Consider the following 26,785-nt stretch of genomic DNA (forward strand, 5'->3'; position numbering starts at 1 on the left):
TACTAATATGCAGGGGGGGGGGGGATATTGATATTCTCTTCTTATAGTTTAAAAATGTAGCCTTTGCTGAAAAGATGGTGGTTGTGTGGAAAACAAAATATAGTCAAAGTGAGGTGATACTGAGTCATTCTACGTGCCCACGGAGGTAGGAATAGAACTCCTAAATGGTAACTTAAATCAGGTGGAAGTTTATTTTTATCTCACTTAGAAGTGTAGAGATAGTTTGTCCAATGTTGGTATGGACAACCCAGAGTTATGTGGGCCCATCATCTTCCACCTTTCTGGTCCACCATCCCTAAAGGTACAAGTCTTATTTTTATTATCCAAGATGGCTGCATTCTAAACAACAGGATTTTAAAAAGAAAGGAGAAAGGCATTTCCTTTCTTTTTAGGAAAGTTTAATACTATCTTAAGTTTCCTCAGCAATTTTACTGGCAAGTACTTGTTCACATGATCTTTCTTAGCAGCAAGGGAGTCTGTACAACGTAGTCTTTACTCTGAAATAACAATTTGGTTCTATTACTAAGAAAAAAGAGGGGACTGGAGAGAGGAAGGCAGCTGAACTTCCCAGCTACATTAAATCATTCTTCTTTGAATATTCTTTAATCTCTCTTTCTCTTTCCTTTCCTGATTCTTCTTTCTCCTATTTCTCAGTAACCATTCTACTTTTATCTCTAGATTCTGTGCTTTTCATTTTTCATCCACTCCAAAGACTTGATTGCTGAGTTTATGTGAGGAGAGAAGGCAAGTAGCCCTGTTTAATCTCTTTATAAACTTGTTAATCACTGCTCTTCTAATTATTAATGATTTTAATTTTTACTTATTGATATAGAGAGAGAGCAGAAGGGAGGGAGAGAAAGACATTGATTTGTTGTTCCATTTATTTATGCACTCATTGGTTGATTCTTTGAATATGCCCTGACTGGGGATTGAACCTTCAACCTTGGCATCTGAATATGGGGACAGTGCTCTAACCAACTAAGCTACCCAGCCAGGGATAACTAATAATTTTATATGAAGAGTTCCTATCTGTGAAACTGTTTACAGAATATCCTGTTTCAGAATTATGTTACATAAAACTAGAACCTCTAGCTGTATGACTTATGACCCCTAAAAAATGTCATGCAATCTTTATGATGATCTTTGTAAAAAAACACAGTGGTGATGATTTGTACCTTAAATGTTCTCCAGCCAGTGAGACGATCTGCAAACCTCATTAGAAACCTCTTCTTCTTTTTTAGTGCAAAAAACACGTCTGGCATGAAAGGAAGGACCTGTGGAGCCACTGAATTATTTCAGACAACCCCTGCTTTATCTGAGTCTCTTGATTTATTAAAACTTGAGTTTATTAGTGAACCCTGATACTAAATAAGAGCTCCAATTTGTGAGTCTAATCTGACAATCTGATCCTTTGTGATATTTCAATGTGAACAATAGCTACATCTCTCTAACTTCCAATTTTCTCCTAAATTCCTCACTGATATTTCCAACTACTTGTTGGATATACCTAAATACTTTGTCAGTGCCTCAAAATCAACATATTTAATAATAAGCTTCTTATCTTCCCCCCAAATCAGTTCCTGCTCCTGAATTTCCAATCACCTAACCACAAACTTCAGCCTCAGTCCTTCCTACTCTTCCTTTCTTATCTCCAGTAATACTTTAAAATCTCTCCACCCATCTCTTTCTTTGTATTTTTACTCCCTTCTAATTGGTTTCTCTGATTCCAGGCCTCTGGTCACTAATCCTTCCAATATATCTTCTTATACAAACACAATGGACTTTTGGGGAATTATGATGAAGGAGACATAGAATCATAAAATCTAATGAAATAAAGAACAGTTTGCTATGTATGGATAGATAGATAGATAGATACTCACCTTGGAAAGAATCAGCTCTAACTAATATCAGTGTGCTGTCCAAGGTGAGTAAAATGAAAAGAAGCAAGAAGAAAACTATGTGCAAGTCTGAAAAAAAAGAAGGTAGGGACACACATAAAAGAATAAAGTAAAGAAAAAAGAAGAAGAAAAAAGTCTGCAAGAGAAAAATGAATAGTCTACTCTGTAAAAAATAAATATCACAGGAAACAAAAAATATATATACAACAAATGCTGAAAATCTCAAACACTTAAGTACATGAGAAGAATATGGAAACCACAAGCCAAGAGATACACATATCAAACATAATAAAATAAAAAGATAGCTTTCTGAGCTAAAGATAGTCTATGCATACAACCAAGAGCAAAGACTCTGTTCAAAGGAAACTTGCTCCCTTAATCACTTACAAGACACAAGAAAGAATAAATATAAAAGAAGCGTGTATTTAACTCAACAAGATATGAAAAGGCCAGCAAAATTAAAATGAGGAAAGCAAAGACAAAATATAACAACAGAAAGTAGCAAACAAATGGAGAGCAAAGCTGTCCACTTGGTAAGGAAATCTGCACTGCTACTTCCATAGGTTTTCTTCTTGTACTTCCCAGCAGCCAAAATGCCCTGTCTCCTTAGCAGCAATCATTAAGGGACAAGAGCCGGAACTGTGTCTCATTCATCTTTGCAACATCACAGCCTAAGACAATAAATGGTTGTGTAAACTAATTGTGTAAAAGAGTCCTAAATGTCCAGGTTATTGAGAGAAACTTTCTCTGGCTTCTCAGATGAACCTTTGCCACACAGACGAGGGTTGGGGCCACAGAGAAGCACAGGGCAGAGACTCGGTGAACCACAGGTCTACTGAGGTGTCTTTACTAGAAAAGAGTCTGATGACAATCTATCGATTAATTCCACTTAAACGTGTGCCGTTTCCTCTCTGCCATCTCCATTTCTCCCCGTGCTCAGTCTGGGGTGTGCTTGCCTTGGTCTCCCTCTCAGGCAGGTCTTCTTAACCAGTTCAGGGGCCAAAGACATAGATGGAAAAAAGTTCCTTGTATTCCCATCATTAGATCATAGGTAACAAACCACTCTAGTACCAACAGTCCCTAAAACCGTTGCCAGGAGAAATCACAGATATTGACATCACATTTTTGTTTGGGAGAGATCTAAAAACTTCATTCACATTCATCATCACTTCAGAATTATGGTAGTTATGAGCCCTGATGTGAAATCTTATTTGTGGCATTAAAGATTTAATATAAATTATTAAATTATTTAAAAATAATAAATAAAATTTATATAAACACTTTTACACCTATACCATAAATTATTAAAATATTTTGATAACTGTATTTCAATACAATTGACTTCTTTGGCATTCTTATGTATTTTATTTAATAAATTTAAAAATGCCTATAAACTTCAAAAGATGGCAAAAGTGCTCATAACACTAAAGGGTTAAGGACCTCAGCAGTAGGTTAGCTGTCCAGGGTGAATAAAATTCTGCATAGAAAGAAATATAGCCCTGGCCAGTTGGCTCAGCAGTAGAGCATAGGCCCAGCGTATGGAAGTCCTAGATTCCCGGTCAGGGCACACAGGACAAGCAACCATCTGCTTCTCCCACCTCTCTTCCTCCCCTTCTCTCTCTCTCTCTCTCTCTCTCTCTCTCTCTCTCTCTCTCTCGCTCTCTCTTTCTCTCTTATCTCCTCCTGTAGCCATGGCTCAAATGAGCAAGTTGGCCCCTTGGCGCTAATGATGGCTCCATGGCCTTGCTTCTGGTGCTAAAGTAGCAGGTTGCCTAGCAACAGAGCAGCAGCCACAGATGGACAGAGCATCAGCCCCAGACAGGGGCTGAGCACATGTGAGAGTCTGTCCCTCTGCCTCTTCATCTCTCACTTGATTAAAAAAAAAGGGGGGGGAGGAAGGAAGGAAGGAAGGGAGGGAGGGAGGTAGGGAGGGAGGGAGGGAGGGAGGAAAATACAAAGGTAGAAATTGTGTGATTCTCAATTTTTGAGAAAAATCTAGTTAATTTAGGAGAGATGATTTATCACATAACAATTGGACTTAAGGAGAGTGGCATTTATTTGGTTCACTAAAAAACACAAGGAAGGCCTTGCAAAATTATTCAAAGGCTGCCTCACAGTGTGGCCAAAAAAGCATGAGTTCTGAAATCCAACTGCTTGGGTTCAAATCTCAGCACACCATTTACTTCTTGTGTGGCCCAGAGCAACCTCTCCCAGACTCGATTTCCTCATCTGTAAGAGGAAAGTGACACTTCCCCTGGGTTGGAGGGTTTCATGAGGTCTGATGAGAGAATCCCTGTAATGTGCTTGTCTCAGTCGCTGTCACATGGTAGATGCTCCTCACTGTTAGGATTACAGTCAGATGAATTTTTTTTCAACAGCTTCCTCCGCCACATCTTTCCTCATTTTTTTCCCTCAATTATGAGATGCCTCCTCTTCCAGCCATACAGATGAACTTCCTAAGGCTAGTTTTTGTATCTCCTCCTTTCCCCCACCTCCTTCTGTCAAGCCCCACTCTCAGAGAAGGCTCTAAAGTTACCTGACATCTTGGTATGTTTTTCAGTGTTTTGGTTACCTCTTTCAGGAATGAAAATTTCTTCACTGTGTGAGAAGGGTTTTCCCCCAGGAAAAATAAATTTCAGTGTCCAGGAGCAGATGAAAGAAATGTTTCTCTTCCCATGTGGAGTGTCTGCCCGCTTGCTTCTCTGCATTCCACTTGTCTCGTTCATGCTCCATCTCATCCAAAAAGCCTTGCCCACCTCTTGCATCTTCACTGGCAGCAGCAGGAGGTAGTCTTCTGATGCCACTGAACTCTGCATACATAAGCCTGCTATCCATACTGGATATTCAGCCAAGAACGGCTTCTTTATCTCTCTCTTCCTAGGGCAGGGCGACTGTTCTCATGAACAGGGTGTGGCATCTTCCCCTTTTTAGTCTTAAAGGCCCCCAACTAGGCAAGGTAAAGAAAGAGCATGGTAAACATTTTTTAGCAGTTCTTCCCTAAAACCTCCTGGTCTCCTTGTCTGTGCTGTGAGCTCCTAGGGGTAAGATGAGCTACACTTGGCTTACAAAGAAACGAGGAATGTTTCTGCTAAACTCCTTATGTGTCTCCAGAGGAGGCCAGACTGCCGTTGAATAGTCATCTCAAGGATTCTTGGAAAGGAGCCCTCCTTTCTCAAGACCGATGCTCCCTGCACCCACAAATGCCGCAGTGGAAGAACTCTGAGCTGAGCTTCGGGAGTCTGGCTGGGGGTGTCTAATCCTGGCTCTCACAGCGGCTAGATGTGTGACCTTGAACATCTCTTCCCCATTCTTGGCTTCAGTTTCATCATCATAAAATAAATAACTTAAATTCAATATTCTCACTTACACCCTAGGAAAGAGAATTGAATCATTCTTTGTGGATACATTCCAAAATTCATCATATTTTTCAAGGAACAAGGCTCATATTTATCTAGCCATCTCACAAATTTTTTAGCATTCTTTTCCAAAATGATCATGAAACTTGCATCACACTTGAGCACTTGCTGTCATGACTGTCACATGGCCATGCGCTCGTGTCTTTAAGAAATTATTTTTAACTGTGTAGCCATCTGGCAAAATTTCTAAAAGCTTTGTTATAAATCTGCTTCTCTCTTCTACCTTAGTTAAGGAAATGGTTTGACTTTACAAAATCACATCTTCATCCTTCTTTCTATGACAATTTGCATTCTCTCTGCACAATGAAAGCATGTAGAAAACAGAAAAAAAAAAAAAAAAGAGTACAGTGTCACCTTGTTGGGCTTACCACCAGTTTTCGGAGACACCATCAACTAGGCAGGCTACTGCTCAGTTCCATCAATCAGACACTCATCTAACAAGGCATGGTCTCATAGTTTTATCTCCTGGTTCACTCTGCATGTACAGACATTAAGCCTGTTCCAAGTTTTAACCTTAACCTTAGCTTATGTAACAGGCACAAACAGGTCCCCAGATTTCCAGTCTTGGTACTCAGACACTAAAAATTATTAATGATTTTACCGCTAATAGACTTATAGGAAGAGATACAAATCAATAAATCTCTTTAAGATGGAGAGGAGAAGTTTGTAGGTCATATGAGCGTGAGTTAGCACTGTTCTCATAATTCGTCTGATCAAGGAAATCAGCATTTATTCAGTGTTCATAAGGTGACCAGTCGTCCTCCTTTAGGGAGGACAGTCCTTCTTTCGTAAATTCCGTCCTCCCTCGAAAAGTGTTCTCCTACATGTCCTCCTTTTTGATATTGGAAGACTAATCTGTAAATGTCTGTATTTGATCGATGCAGTCGATCCATTGCGTATGATGTGATGTATTTGTATCTAAATGGGTACTTTTTTCTTACAATTGTTATTAAACATTAATAGGCATGTAAGCACAATTACAATAAAAATATTACAAATGTTTTTATAAATATTAAGCATTTATCATATTATAGTGTATTACTGTTGCAATGAATAAAATGTTTCTTTTATTTACGATATTGTTTTCTTCGATTGATTTTTGTCCTCCTTTCCATTGTAAAAAAGTTGGTCACCTAGTGTTCACTCAAAAAAAATCACACTATAACTAGGAAAACGATGGGGGTGGCAATTACAGAAACACTGTGTTGAATGATTACGTAGTATTGACTTTTTATTTCACTTGATAACTACACAACAATTTCATTCACTGTAGAATCACGAGCAGACACAATATCTAGAAATAATACAGATAAACAAGTGAAAATTTGATACATTTTAGGCTGAAAAGCCAAAAGAGGTTTGGTTGTCACATCTAAAAAGCTCCCATTTAACATAGTCAACTATTGTTTAGCATTTCTAATGGAAAAGGTGAACACAGTGACAACAAATCATATCAATTTATCAATTTTAGTCTAAAAATTAACATTCCTGATTAATAATGCAATATATAATTTTATAAGAAGAATTGCCTTCCAAGGCATGTTGGATTTAGGCTAATATTTTAATTAGTTTTTTTCTTCTCTAAGAGTGTTCTGATTGAACTGTAGGGTAAATCTGCTGGATAAAAAGTGGAAAAATAAAAGATTTTTGACATATATCTTCTAGGGAAGTAAAATAACTTTAAAAAATAAACCTTGCAGGGCCCTGGCCAGTTGGCTCAGTGGTAGAGCATCGGCCTGGCGTGCAGGAGTCCCAGGTTCAATTCCCAGCCAGGGCACACAGGAGAAGAACCCATCTGCTTCTCCACTCCTCCCCCTCTCCTTCTTCTCTGTCTCTCTTTTCCCCTCCCACAGCCAAGGCTCCATTGGAGCAAAGTTGGCCCGGGCGCTGAGGATGGCTCTGTGGCCTCTGCCTCAGGTGCTAGAATGGCTCTGGTTGCAACAGAGCGACGCCCCAGATGGGCAGAGCATCGCCCCCGGTAGGCTTGCCAGGTGGATCCCGGTTGGGCACATGCGGGAATCTGTCTGACCGCCTCCCCATTTCTGGCTTCAGAAAAATACAAAAAAAATAAATAAATAAAATAAAAATAAACCTTGCTACCAAAAATAAAGAGTTGACTATATTTGGAGGGGGAAACATCATCCAGGTTTCAGTTAAATAACATAAAAAATTTGTTTCTCTAGAATTATTTAAGAAGAAAAGGACAGGTCAATTCTATAGCTGTACATGTTCATGGGAACAAAAGCAGATTGAGAAACAAATATCACATTGCCCAGATTCATGCTGGCTGGGAGCAGGTAAAGAAATATGGCCAATACTTCCAGAATCACAAAGACACTTTGATATGGAAGTTTCAAAAACCCTAAGCTCATCTTCTTAATGGAAATCGAATAAGCCTGTAGAGTCACTGAATCTCATTGTTAGCATCCCTGCCCCATTTGTATGACCCTTTCTTTCTTGGGTGCCCAGGGCTCTAGCACTGACCTTCATCACCTGCCACTGGATTGCATGATGTCATTTACACTGAGGAGTAGAAATTTGATGGGTTATGCCTTCCAAAATGACCTCCATTTTAAAAGAGAATCAAGTTTGAATCCAAAGGAATAATGACTATGATGGGATTCAGGCACCAGTGACAAAGACATCTTGTTCTTAAATCATACCGATAAAGGATAAAAGCTGGTGGGACTTGAAAAATGGCTTATTTATGAAGAAGCCTAACTGGTCCAAGTCAGACTGAGAGGTGGAAGTAGTATCACCCTCAGACCCAGAGAATCTGAGTCCCTTCCCTTCAGAGGTCCTCTGCTTGTATCCTTCCCACTAAGGGTGAGAAGTTCATTGAGCCAAGGGGGCATACCCATCCTAAGCCCAGACTTTCCACGCCTGACTTGCTCAGGTACCCAGAATCCCATAATTCCATGTCCAAATGGTTTCCAGGGTCTTTTTGGTTTCTTCCCCAGGTCCATTCTCTTAACAATGAGTTTTACCACACATAGGTACAGCCCTAGACCAGAGGGGTGGCCATAGGACAATATAGTAGAAGAAGGTTTGGACAGAACTTGGCTATGCATACTGAGGTGTCCATGTGCATGCATATAAGGCTCTTCACAGTGAGAGTCAGACCAGGAATGAGAAGAGAATGGTTGAAGAAAACTGGGAGGCTATTTTGATTCTTTCTCCAACCCACAAGTGTTAGGAGTGAACTCAAGCCCAAGACGATCCTAAAGATGGACTACATCAGTGTCTGATGTGTAGCTGAGATTGTCCAGAGAGACCCTCACCCTACAAACACATGAACCACAGTCTAGATGCCTATTCAGGTTCCCTTCTGGAATCTTCCTTATTTCAGGTTGTCTATGTCCCAACATTTTTCTTGGTTAATTCCTATTTCTTTTTGCCCATTAAATGCCATCAACATGTATAGGTTTCACCAGTGCCTATTCTTTGCACAAATTAAACATTCAACATTCAGTGAATGTCAGTCACTGGTGATGGTGTCTAGTCACATCGGTGTTAGAAAATCTGAGCTTATTGAACACAATGTTGATATAGTTGTTCATTTACTCCGCCCCCTGGAAGAACTAAGAGTTCTTGTTTGATAGTGTGTATCTAACTAAATACACTGCTCAATATCCCAACGGTCCTGTTGAAACTGAATGGTCCACCGGGTAATTTTTTCTGATGCAGTCCACCTCTTCTGTGGCAGGCACCCCCGTGGTTTTGAGATCAAGGTCGGCGCTGGACTTACTCCCATTATAAGAAGACTTCCAGTGGAGCAGCATGATCATCTTGAAGCACTTAATGGTGTTGTTCTTGACAGTCACGAAGCACAGGGTGTTGATCATGCTGTTGCTCATGGCAATGCACTCCACGATGTAGAAAGCCGTGAGGTAGTGCTTCTCCTTCACGAACACAGCGGGGAAGAAATCACGCACAATAGTGAAACCGTAGAAGGGCGCCCAACACAGCACGTAGGCCATAAGGATGCACATGAGGACCAGGACCGTCTTCCGGCGGCAGCGCAGCCGCTTCCGGATCTGTTCGGTCTGGAAACCAGGGACCGCCTTGAACCAGAGTTCCCGCGAGATCCTCGCATAGCACAGCGTCATGGTGACCACGGGGCCCACGAACTCGATGCAGAAGATGAAGAGGAAGTAGGATTTGTAGTAGATCTGCTGGTCCACCGGCCAGATCTGGCCACAGAAGATCTTCTCCTGGTTCTTGACAATAAGGAGCACCGTTTCGGTTGTGAAGTAGGCTGAAGGGATGGCGATGAGGATGGATACCACCCACACCAAGGTAATCAAGCCAGTGGCTGTTTGATACTTCATCCGGGGTCTCAGCGGGTGGACAATGACTAGATATCTAAGACAAGAACACAAATGGGTCAACCACTGTGACAAGGAAGTGCTGGATGGTGACATTTTTATAACCAAATGGGGTGCATGGAAGAAAAACAATGGTATATGAGCTTTTGAGAAAGGCAGACTTCAAACTGAATCCCAGTTCTACTCTTTACTAGCTGTTGCAACTTCAAGCAAGTTTTGTTTAATCTCTCTGAATCTCAGTTTTCTTATCTGCAAGAGTTTTTATTGTTTTTAAGGATTAACTGTGCTAAGGTATACACAATTCCTGGCATAGACTCCATAAATAGTATTTTCTCAATAAATAATAATAATAATAATTATTATTATTAAATATAATAATGGGTCTCATCAGTTTCTAGCCTGGCATTATTCCCAGGTCCTTTATGTTTTCAGGACCATCCATCCCTAATACTCCACAGTTTAGAGCTAAAAGGGCTTGACAATTCAAAGACTTACAGGGAGAATTTGCCTTATCCAGTGGAAGCAGTGAGTAAAGTTTTGTCTTCATTCCACATTTTTTTTAAAAAAACATTACTGTGCATGCAAAGGGGGAAGAAAAGCATTTAATCATTTATTTTACTTTCCAAGTGGAAAAATAGAGGCCGGTGAGAGATGAGTGACATTCTCAAAGGTCATATACCAGAGGACCCTTGATAAAAAGTTTTTAAAATTTAATCCTATCTCACCGGTTGATGTGAAAATCAATTGAGAATATACTTGAATGAATGTTTGTTTGTTTTTTACCACAAAGCACCAGACAGTAAAAGATGCCTCTTTTGTTCTCTCCCAAACACATGCAATGCTGTTACCACAGGGGTCCAGAAGCAAAGAGAGAGCACTTTCTAGGGCATGTGAGTCATTTGTGCGGTATGAAAGCCTCCTTGTCAGAGAGAGTACACATACTTATGCATAGAGCTTTGATTTCCTGGAAGACTTTCTGGTCTGGCAGAGGGTGGAGGTTGGAGAAGGAGAAAGTTAGGAAGTGAACCGGGAGGGAATGACTAATCAACATTGGAAATACATACATTCTCAGGTGCCCACAGCTTGTTCCAGGTAGAGCCAAAAGCAAATGTGACAAAGGGTATAAAGGGAAGCCAAACCAATTCTGTTTCCTTTGAAACCAATTCCTTTGAGGTCATCCTTCTTGAGTATTTGATTGGAAGAGGAGGTTCATTCTTTTTTTTTTTTCTTCTGATTATATTTCTGCTGTTTCTGTCCCTCCCTCCACCTCCTAAACCAAGCAGCCAGCTCCAACTGATCGTCATTTGGAGAATTAACTGGAGTGAGACTCCTGCTGTCTTAAAGCTCCCAGGTGTTTGATGAAGTTAGATAGGTTAGATCTACCCTCTGAACACCCAGCTATGTGCTTGACACACACCGCCACCAGCAACAATTCTTGGCACGCTCACCAATCTCCAAGTGCTGAAGGGTAGACTGGCGGTGTCTGCAGGGTGTTGGCAGTACTTCTCTCAGTGCACATGTATGTGTGCTTCATAAAAACCATGTTGTGCTTGCTACAGTGAGTCACCATCCTTGCTCTGACTCATAGTGAAAACTAAGACTTTTTAGTGTTTTTGCTCTCATTAGCTCTCTCCTCTTATCTACCCCACCGTGACCTGTTGACTACTTTGTCAAAGAACATTTCTATGTTCATATGTTTAGTATATAAATTTTCACTATATAATTCTATTCCTTCTTTTCCCAATAGTAAAACTTCCTAAGTCTTTATAATTGTTCAAAGTCCAAGTGTTTTATCAATGAAGAAGTAAGAGAAAATGCTGACCTAGGAATCAGAACACCAAGAATCTAATCCTAGCTTTGACACAAACTTGTTATATGAATTTGAGCAATTTTTCTTAGCCCTGTGTGCTCAATTTCCTCATCTGTAACATGGAAATATAATCTGCCTCGTCAAGCTCACTGAGATACTGTGCTGCTCCAATCAGACACTGCACATAAACAACAATAGGCTGTCAATACACAAGAAACTGTTAGCATCCTAAATGTATTTTTTTCAGAGGTACTCTGTATACAAAGCAATATTCCTTCACCTGTGTTTGACAAACAGTGCATTTAAAAATTCTCTACTATTTTCCATTTTATTGGATCAATTTAATTGATTCTATTTATTTTCATATCAAAACTAAACTTCAGTATAATCTGTGACTAACCATCAGATAATTATTTCGTCCTGGCTTTCTCTGATTATCACTCAAACACCATTCCTAGGGTTAGCACCAGGAACTGTGCAAGAGGCCTTCCAAATAAATTTACTGGTAAACAAATTGCAGAAATTGTTTTAAGGTTTACCATCAGCCTTGGCTATGGTAGGATCAAAACTCAGAACTCTAGTATTAGTAATACTGCTTATGTTTGTAAAGCAGCTTACAATTTACTGAACATTTTCAAGTCCACTTTCTCATTAGAGTAGGTAAGAGAGAGAGTAAAGGTACCCATTTTACAGATGAGCTGACTGAGGTTTGGAGAGGCTAAATAACCTGCCAAAAGCTACACAGCTGGAAATTGACAGAACCATGATGCAGACCCCTCCATATCTTGCTCCAAATACAGTTGGCTCTCAAGCATGCCATTTGTCCCATCCCTTTTAAACCAGAACAAGCAATATCGCTTCCACCTACTCTCCTTGCAACCTGACAGTCCTTTTCTTTTCTCTCCATCACAGTTGGTTTCTACCTATTGATGTTCCAAGGAGTGAGGCAACTGGCAGCTACTTTTCTCTGTGTATGAGTGTGCCCTTGGCTTGCTCTGTGTGTCTACCACTGTAATGGCCCAGAGCCAGATCCATTTAGAGCCAATATTTCCCAGAGAACAAAGAATGAAGGCTCTTAGACAAAGAAATTTACAGGCAGTAATTGTGTGATGATAGTGGACTGGGTAATTAAACAAAATATTTGAGACCCTGGCTCATTAGTCCGGCCTGCAGACATCCCGGTTCAATCCCCAGTCTGGGCACACACAAGAAGTGATCATATGCTTCTCTTCCCCTCCCTCTACCCTTTCTTTCTCTCTTTTTCCCTCTCATAGCCACTGGTTCTATTGGTTCAAGTGTTGGCCCCGGGCACCGAGGATTCTCAGTTGGTCCCAGTGTCAGCCTCAGGCACTGAGGATTGTTTGGCCCAAATGGTGGTTGCCGGGTGGATTCTGGTTGGGGTGCTTGTGGGAGTCTGTTTCTCTATCTCCCTTCCTCTCACTTAAAAAAAAAATAGAATATTTGGGCTCCCTGTCTCCAGGACCCAGCCTTAGACCAAACCATGGAAGTGGAGGTTCCAGCAGTTACCAGGCCAGTCATTGGATGGGCAGGGATTATATGACTCTCTCTGTGAGCCAGCTAGCTCCAACCAATAAGCACACAGGGGAGCATTTGGGCTACTCAGGACTGAGTGTGATTACTCTTGCCTTAGTTGGCCTCATTCAAACAGAAAAGAAAAGTTGCCAATGGGAAAGCAGAATGACCAGTTTGCGCTGGATTAGGGGTAAGAGGGAGGGTCCCCCAGTGTCCCAGGCACTCTGGAATCTGAGGGGTACACCTCAAGGCCAGTGGTGTCTCCACATCAAAGAAGAAACCAAGATCTGGTGGGTTAGGGTCCTCTGGTGATATTTTTCAGTTTCTTGCTGGCATCAGGTCAGACTTTCTGTGCCCAGAGTTTGAGATCTTCCGAAATATGACCCTATCCTTTCTGATCTCTGTTTTCCATATGTTCCTCACCTGTGTCCCACATACCACCACAAAGGATCTCAGACCTCAAGCATCCCACTTCTAGGCTGTTGCAAACACTGTTCCTCTTGGAAGACCTTTCCTCTACTTTGTTGATCACTATTGAAAACCAGTTTAAAAAGCCCCCCTCCTCCATGAAGCCTCCTTTGACTACTCAGGTACATGATGACCTCACCCTTATCTGAAATTTATTTAAGATTTATCCTTTACTTTATCCTTTAACTGTTTCATAATTGTTAGCTCACTCCCCACGTACCCACCCCACTCTAGGTGGCAAGCTCCTGAAAGCAGGGATGTCTCACTTCTTTTATAAACTTTTGCTGTCTGTGAATTCCAGGCACCTAGGATTTTAGTAAAAACTTAATGGCACGGAGCAATGGTGACTTTTCAAAAAGATTGTAACCTTTTTTAGGAAAACAGGACATAAATATGTTTACCCAGCATGAGACTGGGAGACAACCTGGGCTCAGTAATGAAAGGTTGCAAGAGCCAGGGAAGGGCTTTGAGGCATATATGACGGTGGAGTTATTAGAGGGCTTCAGAACCAGAGCAGGGGAGCCATACAAGACAGAAGATTAATTTGGCCAGGGTCTTGCTTTCTTCCTTCAGGCCACAGGGACCTTCTCTTGGTTTCCAGAACCTATCAGGTTTGTTCCAGTCTCTGGACCTTTGCACTTATAATTCCATTTATCTGGAATGCTTTTTCCCGATCTTCACAAGGCTGGCTTTCCTTTTTTTCCCTTTCCATTATTCAGAGGTGAGTTCAAACGTCTTCTCCTCATAGACAATTTTCCTGCCTGACTCCACACCTAGTGGCTCCCACCCTCGGTCACTCTCAATGTATTTGTGTGTTTGTTCTTCTCTGCTTGCTTTTGTTCAGAGTATTTCTCATGCTCTAAAATTACCTTTCTTGTTTGCTGGCCTAACTGTTAGCTCTCTCCATCCCATGGATATAAGTTCCATGAGGGCAACAAACTTTTTCTCTTACCATCATAGCCCCAATGCTTAAAATAGTAACTGTCACATGTAGTCGCTTTACAAAAATGCATTGTTTACATGAATGAATGAATGAATGAATGAATGAATGAATGTTTAGGGTAGATGATCAGGAGAGTAGGGTTAGCAGAGCACAGAGCCAAGAAGTACAGAGGCCAGGAGATTATGATGGTCCAGGCCTGAGTGAATAGGTAGGAGGGAGTCATGAGTATTGGCAGGACCTGGAAATGGATTTAATGCTGGAGAAAGGGAGAAAGCAGCCAAGACAGAGAAGACCTGCTGGCTTAGGTACCTGGGAGAACCACAGAACCAATAATAGAAACAAGTCCAGGGAGGTAGAAGAATAATAGTTCTATTCTGTTATATCTTGATAACTGCATTTCTTAGAAACTTTGCAGTATTGTTTTTTAAATTGCATCATTAAAGCAATCATTTCATTGAAAACAAAGAGATTAGCTGATAAAAAATATTCATTTGTTTATCTAGTATTTTTTTTAGTTGTTATTTTTTCAGGGTTAATTCAAGAATTATTTTATTTATTTATTTAATTTTAGGTGAGAGGAAGAGTGATAGCGAGGCAGATTCCCACATACGGCCCAACCGAGATCCACCCTGCAACCACTGTCTGAGGCCAGTGTTCGAGTACCGAGCTATTTTTAGCACCTGAGGCTGGCATGTTTGTACCAACCAAGCCATCCTCAGTGCCCAGGGCCATGCTCAAACCAAAAAGCCACTAGCTGTGGGAGGGAAAGAAGGAGAGAAAGAGGAGAGGGAGAGGGAGACAAGCAGATGGCTGCCTCTCCTGTGTGCTCTGACCGAGATTTGAACCTGAGATGTCCCCACGCCGGGCCCACGCTTTATCCACCGAGCCATAGGCCAGGGCCTAATTCACGAATTATAATAGCCAGTGTTTACTGTTTACTCCGTTTTAAACATTGTTCAAACAATTACATGTATTATTTAATTTAATCCTCAAAGCAACCTAATACATAAGGTTTTCTTATTATTCCCATTTTATACATGAGAAAACTGAGGGAGAGTAAGGTCAAATAACTAAGGTCCTATAACTAAAAGGTGGTACAGCAGGAATTTAAACCTGGGCAGAATAACTGCTAACATTATTTTCCTAAAGAAATTTTATTTTAAAAACTGTAGGCATATCTTGTTATATCAAGATAAAAATTAGTTGCCCAAAACTAAACAAAGCAAACCTGAAAATCACTGATCAAATACTGAACAACACATGAAGCCAAACAATAATCAGTGAGGTCCAAGACCACAAAATTGAAATTAGACAGTAAAAACACACAAAAATAAAAACAGTTTGTAGTAAACATCCATAAAGGAAGTTAATGCACTGAAGCAGCCAGTTAGTTGGCCAAGGCTGTTGGATGGCCCTGTGCAGGCGACATGCTTTCCTCCAATGTCTAGGTGCAAGTTTCCACTGACAACCCCACTCTAAACACTAGCAGTCTCCAGGATGCAGTGCAGATTACCCAATTAATCTTTCTTTTTGTATCTAAATTGCATTATATGAACTCACACTAGAAGAGAAATGCCTGCAATATTGCAGACAAGCGGTTTGGTGTGAAAGTAATATAGGGCTTGCAGGAGTTCAGTAGATCGACAGAAATCTCTCCTCTTACATGTTCAGTGTCCATTAACTTATCCTGGATTTCCTCCCCTTGAAGCCACATGGGTCCCACATGGTGAAAAGGGCCCCACCCACAGCAGGGCCCCACCCACAGCAGGCACCTACCTACCCCACTGCTAGTGGCTGAGAACACACCTTCTGAAAAGATGTCTTGCTAGAATGAAACTTCAGGAAATGACCCTGTATGCTTTGTCCTGTTAAAGTGCTAAAAGAGATGGTGGCAGCTTCTACCAGCAGAAAAGTTCAAAGATAAGGTCCCTGGAGCTCTTCTTTGACAGCTGTGAAATGGACTTAGGGGCAGATTCCCAGCTTGACTGTCCCTTCCTGCTCCTTCTGTAGGTCCACTCAGGGTCCATGCCTAGATGAACAAAATGCTGGGGCCCTCTGTGACTCACGTAGAAGACTTTGGCCAAGGAGAAGTAGCCCTCTGCAGGTTGACACCTCTAAGCACCTTCTATGGGTGACAGATCAAAGGCTGTTTAGGCTAACTCCCTGACATCATCCTTCCTTGGAGAAAGGAAGCCAACCTCTTACCCACCTCTCAGTGGTTGTGAAATCTGGTTCTTCAACCCCCTTTCCTCAGGTTATTGTATCCCTGGTTGTCCTGTGAATGGCTCCAGAAAATGGGCTCTACTTGCTCCTCAGAACATTGTCCTCAGGTGTTCCGACTGACTTTGAGGGGCAAGCTGAACTCCACCAGAGCCCTGTGGCCTTGGAACAGGAAGAACATCTGTGCTTCAGGTCTTCTGAGTTAAGGGAGAGAGCTGGCTGTTCAGACCCAAGTACACAAAGGCCTGAATTGACCCTCAAGGTAACTGTCTCTACACTGAAACCAGGTGTTTTGTACTGAGAGTCCAACTTTGGCAGAAGAGCTTGCAAAGATTGTCCCGAGGGAACCAGAAACCACCCTGGCCATTAGCACAGGTGATTATACTAAATTAAAAAACTAAACATTGCTCCAGCTCCAATAAATCTTACCATTACACCTAAAAAATAAATAAATAACATCAAAAGATTTGCATAGGCTGCTCTCTATTGATTTTACCTACCATCACTAGAAACAGCTTTATGAAAAGGAGAAAACTGACCAATGAAACAGCTAAAAAGAATAAATAAGCATATGTTCCCTTTTGTCTCATTTTTTTTGTGTGTTTTTTTTTCAGTATAAATCCCTCAATCTTATTTTAAAATCAACTGGTGCTGGTGGAGGGGGGGGGTGTCATGTTTTAGTAGATGAAGTCTTAATAAGACAGAAACCTCCATCAAGATATCCAAGTTGACTCAAAAAGTACATGCTATCACTTAATCTTGTGCCCCCACACCTCATCTTACCTGTTTATCCCTAGACCTGAATGATACATCTAGAAGCATGTCCATAGCCTTTGCACTGTCCAACTCAAGGTGGCTCTGATGCCTCCTGCCTGCCCACAACTCTTTGCACTGTCCAGTGAATGGGTTAACTTTTTTTTTTTTTTGCATTTTTTTTTTTTTTTTTTGCATTTTTCCGAAGCTGGAAACGGGGAGGCAGTCAGACTCCCGCATGCTCCCAACCGGGATCCACCTGGCATTCCCACCAGGGGATGATGCTCTGCCCATCTGGGGCGTCGCTCTGTTGCATCCAGAGCCATTCTAGTACCTGAGGCAGAGGCCAGAGAGCCATCCTCAGTGCCCGGGCCATCTTTGCTCCAATGGAGCCTTGGCTGTGGGAGGGGAAGAGAGAGACAGAGAGGAAGGAGGGGGGGAGGGGTGGAGAAGTAGATGGGCACTTCTCTTGTGTGCCCTGGCCAGAAATCGAACCCAGGAGACCTGCATGCCAGGCCAACGCTCTACCACTGAGCCAACCAGCCAGGGCCAATGGATTAACTTTTGATACTACACTTGATCTTAGCTAAAAGGCCAAGAAACATTGGGACCAACTTTTGAGCCATTATATATCCAGATCTCTGGCAAATACAGATATCTCTCATCAACCACAACTGCAATGAACAATTCCAATGCCCCTTCCTTTGTTGTCCCCATTGCCCCCTCACTCACCTGTCAATGGCAATAGCCAACAGAGCATTGGTGGAGACATAGAGAGAAAGAGTACGCAGGTAGTTGACAGAGGTGCACAGGATGTGGCCATGTTCCCAGGAGAGCTGGCGTACCACATAGTAGTCCATCTCAAAGGGGCAGCAGACAATGGCCACCAGGAAATCAGAGATGGCCAGGTTGGTGATGAGTAAGTTGGTGAGGTTGCGTAGCTTCTTGTAGTGGGCCAGGGCAGCAATGAAGATGAAGTTGCCAATGCCGCAGACCAGCATGATGCCCACCAGGGCCATACCAATCACAATCTTGGCAGCAAAGAAAGTCCGAGAATTGGTAACATCCTCATCTTCATCCAAGGGCATATAATAGTCACCATAGCTGAGGTTGAATGGGAAGGAGGCAGCTTGGGCTCCATAGTCAAGCACAGAAAGGAAGCTGGTGGAAATGTTGGTGGCATCCTTATCCATCACTCCTGTGGTGATCTCCATTTGGCCAGGTGATGCCTTGAGCAACACTGCTGGGAATTCCTCTGGGATGATGTCTGGGAAGCTTATGTCTCCTCTCACTGCTGACACTCAGCTTTGCTTTAATGAGTCAGAATGCCCCTGCCAGCATCATTGGGGTACAATAACCAAGCTCCAGCCTAAGCCTTTAAAAGATATATAAACAATTGGCTACATATGTACATGAAACTGGCCAAATTTAAAACCATCCTGTAACCTAAGCAGACCCATTAGTCACTTGCTCAGAGTGAACACAGGGTGATAGAGTGCAAGTAAAGAAAGCAATGAGAGGAAAGAAATTATTAACAACCACCTACCCACTGGCTCAGGGAGGGTTGGATTGTAGAGACAGTCCGGCACTGACTCAGTTTATTTCCCTTCCACTGAAGACTCTGAAATGTTGCATTTTTTCTCAGGGCCCAAAGTTGAGAGTGTGGGGAGGCTAAAGAGAAGGAAAGTAGCGTGCTCCAAACTCCATTCCCTGTCCTGACAGCCCGAGCTTTGTCCTTATAGAATTATCCCATTCTGTCGCTTGAAAGAAATGATTCTGAATACTATCGAAGAGGGAGGGATGTTGAGACAACCCTGTCTACTCTCGATGAGCGGTCTCCTTCCTTCTGGCAAAACACTGCTCTCAAATCACAGAGCCTACCTGTCAGCCACCTTTCCTTCTCCTCACTGGGCCTCCTTGGTCCCATGTCCAAGTCTGCGGTGACCCTAGAAGTAAGGCACAGCATTTACCAAGGCTTGACTGTGGGCAGAGGCTACAGGGCTAACATCACAGTCTAATCATGAAATGGCTTAAGAAGGGGGTTCTAGAGCAAAAATCTTTCTTTGGCTGGATGTGTGTCCTGAGGTAAATTGCTTAAACACTCAGAGTTTCAACATCTTCCAGGCAGGAGATCAATAATGCCTATAAAGCATGGAGTTCTCTGGAGACAGAGAGGACGTTACACTCTAGAACTGCAAGGAATTACTACTATCAAGTGTTCAGGCCTCCTCAAAGGAGGGGAAGAAAATCCTGACCCAGAGGACTCCACCACACTACGTAAAGCAGCTGGATCTCAGGGTAGGGGGTAGAGAGGGGAGGGGGCTGTTCACTGCACTGCTGGGACAAAAACCAAGAGGCCCCCCTGTCCCTTGCCCTCTCCCAGTCCCCCACAGGGCCTGAAAACAGATCAGCTGGCTGGGATGTAGGAGGAGAGACTGCACTCCAGTCTGGAGAGCACTGGAAATGTCAGGAAAACCACAGAGAGAAGATACTGTGGGAAACCTGAGGTTCCTGGAAAAAGGAGACACGGGCTAACACCTAGAACCCTAGGGAAAGCCTGCTGCCCAGTCCCTCAAAGTAAAACATCTGAAGCTTGTCCCTGGAGAGCCAGGGTTAAAGTCCCTCTGTTCCCGATGTAGTTCAGGCCCATTCTTGCTCTCCGCCCAGCCCTTCGCCCTCACTTTTCTCAAGATTCTTTCCCTTCTCTGAGCCTTCAGTTGTGACCCTCAGACGTTGCCTTTGGCCCCTGCCAGGTGTGAGGGACAGAACCAAGAGCTTAAAGGTCAGCAGGGGTCAGGCTTGCAGCTCAGAGGAATACAGCTGCAATCCGGGGGCGACCTCCATACTCTTTGCAGAGTCTTGGAGGCATGCGACCTCTGGAGGGGTAATCTACAAGCATCTTACCCAGAAGTCTCAAAATCAGATTTTAAAAACAAAAAGTAATAAAAAAAAACTTCTGGCCTGACCAGGCGGTGGCGCAGTGGATAGAGCATCGGACTGGGATGCGGAAGACCCAGGTTCGAGACCCCAAGATTGCCAGCTTGAGCGCGGGCTCATCTGGTTTGAGCAAAACTCACCAGTTTGGACCCAAGGTCGCTGGCTCAAGCAAGGGGTTACTTGGTCTGCTGTAGCCCCACGGTCAAGGCACATATGAGAAAGCAATCAATGAACAACTAAGGTGTTGCCACAAAAAACTGATGATTGATGCTTCTCATCTCTCTCCATACCTGTCTGTCTGTCCCTATCTATCCCTCTCTCTGACTCTCTCTCTGTCTCTGTAAAAATAAATAAATAAATAAATAAATACAAAAAAAAAAACAAACTTCTGGTGGGGCAGGGGTGTTAAGAGATTTTAGGATTTGGGGGGAAATTGTGCAGCGATCTTGTCTCCTTAATTCTCACCTCTCAAAGAACAACCCCATTCCCATCCATGTTTAATGGGGACTTTGGGGTTCAGTGCGGCTCCCTCACCCCCGCCGGCAGGACCCTTCCCCTTCAGAACCAGGAAGCCTCACTTTGCAGCACCCGCGCTGATAATCCCTCTTTGCTACCAACTTTGTCCCTCGAGCTTCGAGCTTCAGAGGCTACACCTAGGAGCAGGAGTGGGTAACCCGGCTGCCCTGAAGAAATGAGCTCGGCGCAGCGCGGGGTCCCTGGAGCACCCCCCGGAGGGCGCGCTCAGTACCTGCAGCATCCCGGCGCCCCGCGGACCAGGTCCGGGTTTCTTTATTCCGGGCCCGGACAAAAGCCGCTTCTCCCAGAAGCCGGCAGGAAGAGGACAGGTCCCCTTCTCTTTTCCTCCTCTTCTCAGGGCTCTTTCCCGGCTCCGGCGTGATTGCGCTCGTGCAGCCTCGGCAGATCCCAGCAAGGGCGGCTCCGCCGCGAGGCCACCCCCGACCGGCACTTGCTGCCCCCGTCCCCCGTGGCCCCGGGGCACCCAGGACACCAGCGGCTGGCCCCGAAAGGCGTGCTTGGGGTCCGGGCTCGAAATGGGGTTACCTAAGAGTAACCCGAGCATGCGCGTGACTGGGGACCCTAGTGTCACCCCCGGGCAGCTCCAGGATAGGACCCGCCGGAGGGAGCGGGGCCGGGCGGGCGGCGCGCGTTCCCCGGACTCATTCTCCCGAACCGCCGCCTGGGGGGTGGAACGAGGGCGCCCGCGCTCGGATCAGGGATCAGCGCGGATTCCACGCTAGAGGGGCCCGCCTGGCAGGGCTGTGCCCGCCCGGGGGCCCGGGACTTCTCATCTGGCTCACCTGGTTAGCCCTGCACCACCGCCAGCGTGGGTGGATACGGCCCACTGCGCCGGTGAGATTTCAAAGAACCGAGAAGAGCCTCGGCTCCTGCCCGTAATACCGTCCGCGCAGGACAAGCTGGGACCCACCCAAGCCTCGTTCCCTCGGGCAAGCCCAACTGGACACCAGGATGAGCTTCATTTCAGCTGCTAGTAAGTACTCTGTGTAAAAGAGTCTTAAAGAACTGCTGCTCCCAAGGCAATGAAGTGGGGGCAGTGGGCAGTGTGGATGCCGGAAGGAGGCTGGGCGATCCCCCACCCACCCGGGATATCTGTCTGTTCAGAAGAAGGCTGGGATGACCAGAGCGAACCTACGGGGCACGGATCTCCTTCAAAAGTCTATACATTTCTCAGGAAGTTAACTACGGAATTACTCTATGATCCAGCAGTTCCACTTCCAAAAAAAAAAAAGTTGAACACAGGGACTAAGATACCTGTACACCAATGTTCTTACCAACATTATTCAAAATAGCCAAAAGATGTAAAGAACTGAAACGTCCATCAGCTGATGAATGAAAAATTTAAATTGTGAGCTATACAAACTTTAGATAATTTCTCATCCTTAAAAAAAAAATGACAAGGGCTGGTGAGAATGTGGGGAAATGCAAAGCCTTGTGCACTGTTGGTGAGATGTAAAATGTCAGAGCCACTGTGGAAAGTGCCTCAAAAAAATAAAAAGTAGAATCACCATATGATTCAGAAATAATTGAAAGCAGCGTCTCAAAGAGATGTTGGGGTAAAATATTGATGCATGCTACAATATGAGTGAATCTTGAAAACATCATGTTAAGTAAAATAAGGCAGACACAAAGGGACAAATATGTGCTTCTTCACGTTTGAGGTACCTAGAACAGGCAAATTCAGAGTCAGAAAGTAGAATAGTGTGTATCAGGATTGGAAGAATGAGGACTTATTGTTTAATGGATACAGAGTTTCTGTTTTTGGATGCGAAAAAGTTCTGGAAATGAATAGTGATAATCGTTGCACAACATTGCAAATGCACTAATGTCATTGAATTGTATACTTAAAATGGTTAAAATGAGCTAGAATAGCCCAGACCTCCTTGGCAAGGTATCCAAGGCCAATCTCAGCTTGGCCTCTAATTGTCCATCATGGAAAGGGGGCTACCTGGGATCTGGGCCTTTAGTCTGCTTTGCCACTATAAACTGTGTGACTTTAGGCAAGTCACAGGACCTTTCTAGAGAACCCTTTCCTGATTTACAAAATGAATGAGTTGACTTGCACTCAGTCACTGCCAGGTTCTAACACTTCATGTAGTATCTACCCCTGGTCTATATCCTCTTCTATCATTTACACAAAATTTCTGTCATTTGCAAAAATGTCACAGCCCTTTTACATCTCCAAGTTTCATGCTCCTAGGACATGGAACATTACAGTGGTAAAGAGCATGGCATATAGAGTCAGCTGCCTCCTTTCTATCCAGCTCTGCATGCAGGAGCTGTGTAACCTTGGGTGGTGTGGTAACCAAAGCATGGCTTTTCCATTTGTAAATTCCCGATGACAGAAGCTCCTACTGCATAAGGTTGTTACGAGGATTAAATAAGGTAAGGCAGATAAAGTGTTTGGCACAATGCCTGGTGCTTAGCAGGCATCTGCTAAATACCAGCTGCTACTATCACTCTGTGATTCTTTGCATGTCTTGCTCCATGAGATCTTAACCAACCTTTGAGACCGTGCGCATGCATCATTTCTTCCAGGAAGTATTCCCTGATTCCCCCAATGCTTTTCATGTCTTTCCTTTCCACATGGCGCCTCTTCTTAAACGCACCTATGTGCACCCATTTTGTTTTCCATCCTGCCCTGCTGCCTGAGAAAGGGAATGTCTTATTCATTTTGGAATCCTATTCCGCAGTATTTCTCAAGCTCACTTGATGCTAAGAATTACCTGGGGTACTAATTAACTGTACTAATTCCTAGGTCACACCCCAAACCCAGAGAAGGGGCCTAGAAATCTATGTGTTTAACCAGCACCCTGGGCAATTCTTATTATCAAAATTATTGTTCAGGGATCTAAGGACCTAGAACAGAGCCTGGCACAAGCTAGACAAATGTTGATTTGTCATTCCACATAGCAAATGTCTTCCTGACTCTATATATCTCCACTCAGAAATAAAAAACAAACAAAGCACAGACTATATTAGTTATTGTTACTGTATAACAAATTACCCCTAAAACTTGGTGCCTTACAACAACAAACAGGAATTATCTCCCAGAGCTTCTGAGCGTCGGGGTGGTTCCAGGATCGGGGTCTGTCCTGACACTGGAGTCAAGCTGTTAGCCGGGGCTGCAGTCACATCTGATGGCTGAAGCAGGACGAGGAGGGACCTCCAAGCTCACTCACAGGTTGTTATTAAGTCCCAGCTTTTCCACAGGTACTGGACACTTTAGTCATGTCAGTGTAGAAATAGGCTGCCTGAGTGACCTCACCACATGGTAGCTAACTTCCTCCCTTGCTTCTATTACAAGCTAGCCGTCACAAAAAAAGTCAACACAAGTGTGTGAACACCAAGAGGTGGGCATCATTATGGACTGACTTGGAAGCCACCTTGAAGGCTGGCTACCATGCAGACCTTAGAATTTTCCTTTTTCCCCTTCAGAGACCTGGCAAAGAAGCATACTTGAGGGTAACAGTGAGGTTAGTGACAATGAAGACTTTTTTTTACCTTCAGAAGCCCTGGGAGACCTCTGGAGTTAAACTCAGAAAGACGTAATTGGGATAATGTATTGGCCAAGGATCGGTGTGGGGGATATGGAATAATGGATGTAGATCTGATCTGGTGGGTTCCTATGCACTGCAGGCCCTATTGTTGAATGCTTTGAAGGACTTGGCCCCTACAAGTCAGTTTCTACCAAAGGCTTCAAGAGATCCCCTTCATCTGAGAGGCAAACATCCATCAGGGCCCTGTTTGAATAGTTCGTCTCTGTGACAGAGTTAAACTAGGACTACCTTGGTTTACAGCAAAATCTGCAAGTAAAAGAGTTTAAGGGGGGTGGATAAAAACAATCGATAACTCCAATGATGCAATTTTTTAAAAAACTTGTAGCCCCAAGGACACTAACAGCCTGGAAATTTTTCCTACGACCAGAGTCTGCTGCCAAGAGGAAGCCACACTATCTAAGAAAATGTGCCATCCCAGGGTGCCCTCACCAAACAAGATCAAAGAACTGACTTGGAAAGCACTTTCTTTGGACATGTCTCTTAGGCCTAAATAATGCCCTTAGACTAACTTGGATGTTTTTCTTTCCTATTCCACTGGCAGGAATCATCCCAAAGGCCCTTTGAATTCTCAGGTTCTCATCATTTTATTCTTTAATTATGCCCTTTGGTTCAGCCATGGCAGTTTTAACATCTTGGGGCTTTTTTCAGCCATGCAACTCCTCTGATACCACATAGAAACAGCTCAAGGAGGCCTCCAAGATCATTCCGTGAGCAGTCTTATGTTTGCTTATGAAAGGATGCTCAAGAAGGAAGGGCCCTGGTTCAAGGAAACAGAGAGAGCTGTTGCAGAGCCCAGATTGGAATCCAAGTCTACTAACTTTGAGCCCAGCTCTCCATCTCTGGCCAGCCGTACCCAGTACGCCTACCCCTACCTGTTCTCAACTTGCCCCCTTTCCTGTACTCCTTGGCTCCAGGGCCCAGCCACAAGTCCTCCTGTCTGATGAATGTATTAAATCATCTGATTTTTTGCTTTCATCAGATTTGTTTTGGCACACACTCTCATCCAGTGCCACAAAAAACTCAAGGATTCCTGGAAGGTACCCAGAGCTGGCTCAGAACCCACTCTGCCTCCTTTTCCAATTACCACTCCTGCAGTTGAGCCAGCAGTGCTGGCCCAGCTTCCCAGAGCCCACTCAGCAGGTCCTTGGACTGCTCTTTGCTGTTCCTCTCCACCCCCAAATCCCTCTGGAGGAAATGGAAAGGAAGATTCAGATAGTTCATGCCTTCATTCCTAGAAGCCCAAACACTTTAAAGACAGCAGGGTTGTTATTATTATTAATTTCAGTGGTTTAATGGCATCCTTAACAAATTCTTAGTAGTTGACAAAACAATTCCTATGTTTATCAGAAAGAATAAACAGATAGTAGCATATAATAATTTTCTTTGGAGAAGAGCAATAAGAGGAAATTTGACCTATTAATATAAAAGTATGAAAGTTCACGAAGATATCATTACCTGCTTTATGGAACATAAAGTGACAGGAAGTCTGATGACTCAGTAGACTCATCAATCTGGAATATTTTACATGGAGGGGGGTCAGGGATGGGAGACGAGAGGACAGGAATGGAGCTGACACCTGGTATCTGGCTCAGATTATGGTCTTCCTAACTAAGCCCCAAGTGACGGGTTAGAGACAGTGGGACTCTGGGAGACAGGTGGGCACCAGTGGTGCCGTTGGGGGGCTCATGGTACAGAGTGGGAAAGAAAAGGATTCTCTCCTTGTTTGGTTCTAATGCAGCGAGGGTGACATGGAGTATCACAATGCCCTGGTACGCAGCAAGCTCAGCGTCTGAAGCTGAGATGGGTCCTTTCCATTGACAATGTGCACTCTCAGGGGAACTAACACAGCCAGGCCCCAGAAAGTCCTTATTGGAGGATATGTTAAGGAGTTGGGTAGGAGAGGGGGAATGTGAGAGGATTATTTGGGAACTTAAATGATAACTGAAGACTTTCACCACCCCCAGATTTTCAGAGATAAAGGGCTGAAGTTTCTGCTTTATGCAGATAATGACAGAGTCAGATCTTTATGTGGGTCTATTGTACCCAGAGGCTAGGAATCCTGGTGAAACTGGCAGTTACTGGAAAATGCATTTAAAAAAAAGCAGCCTATATTACTTCTATCAAGTATAACACTTAAAGGTAGTGATTTGATGATTCATAGCCATTATCTTACTAATATTCCCTAATACTATTCTTTGATACAGACAGCTCCATTTTACAGTGTCTTCTAAGGTAAAAAATAAAAGCAATATCTATATAACACTACAAAAATTAACAAAATATTAGAAAAATCCCAAACCCATCAGAATTGGGTTAGGTATCTGTTAGTTTCCTTGGGCTGCCATACCAAAGTACCACAATCTAGATGTCTTAAAACAACAG

General features: G+C 43.5%; 1 protein-coding gene across 1 annotated transcript; it reads right to left on the reverse strand.

The window, feature by feature from the left end:
- Positions 1-8,940: 8,940 nt before the first annotated feature.
- On the reverse strand, positions 8,941-18,583 carry PROKR1 (prokineticin receptor 1). The gene is made up of 2 exons (XM_066372715.1): positions 18,102-18,583; positions 8,941-9,679 (listed from the first exon to the last, which is right to left on the reverse strand). Exons 1-2 carry the CDS (start codon positions 18,581-18,583, stop codon positions 8,941-8,943), a joined length of 1,221 nt encoding a protein of 406 aa, XP_066228812.1.
- Positions 18,584-26,785: the final 8,202 nt, after the last annotated feature.

Source organism: Saccopteryx leptura, chromosome 3 (assembly GCF_036850995.1).
Source record: "Saccopteryx leptura isolate mSacLep1 chromosome 3, mSacLep1_pri_phased_curated, whole genome shotgun sequence".
NCBI classification, from domain to species: domain Eukaryota; kingdom Metazoa; phylum Chordata; class Mammalia; order Chiroptera; family Emballonuridae; genus Saccopteryx; species Saccopteryx leptura.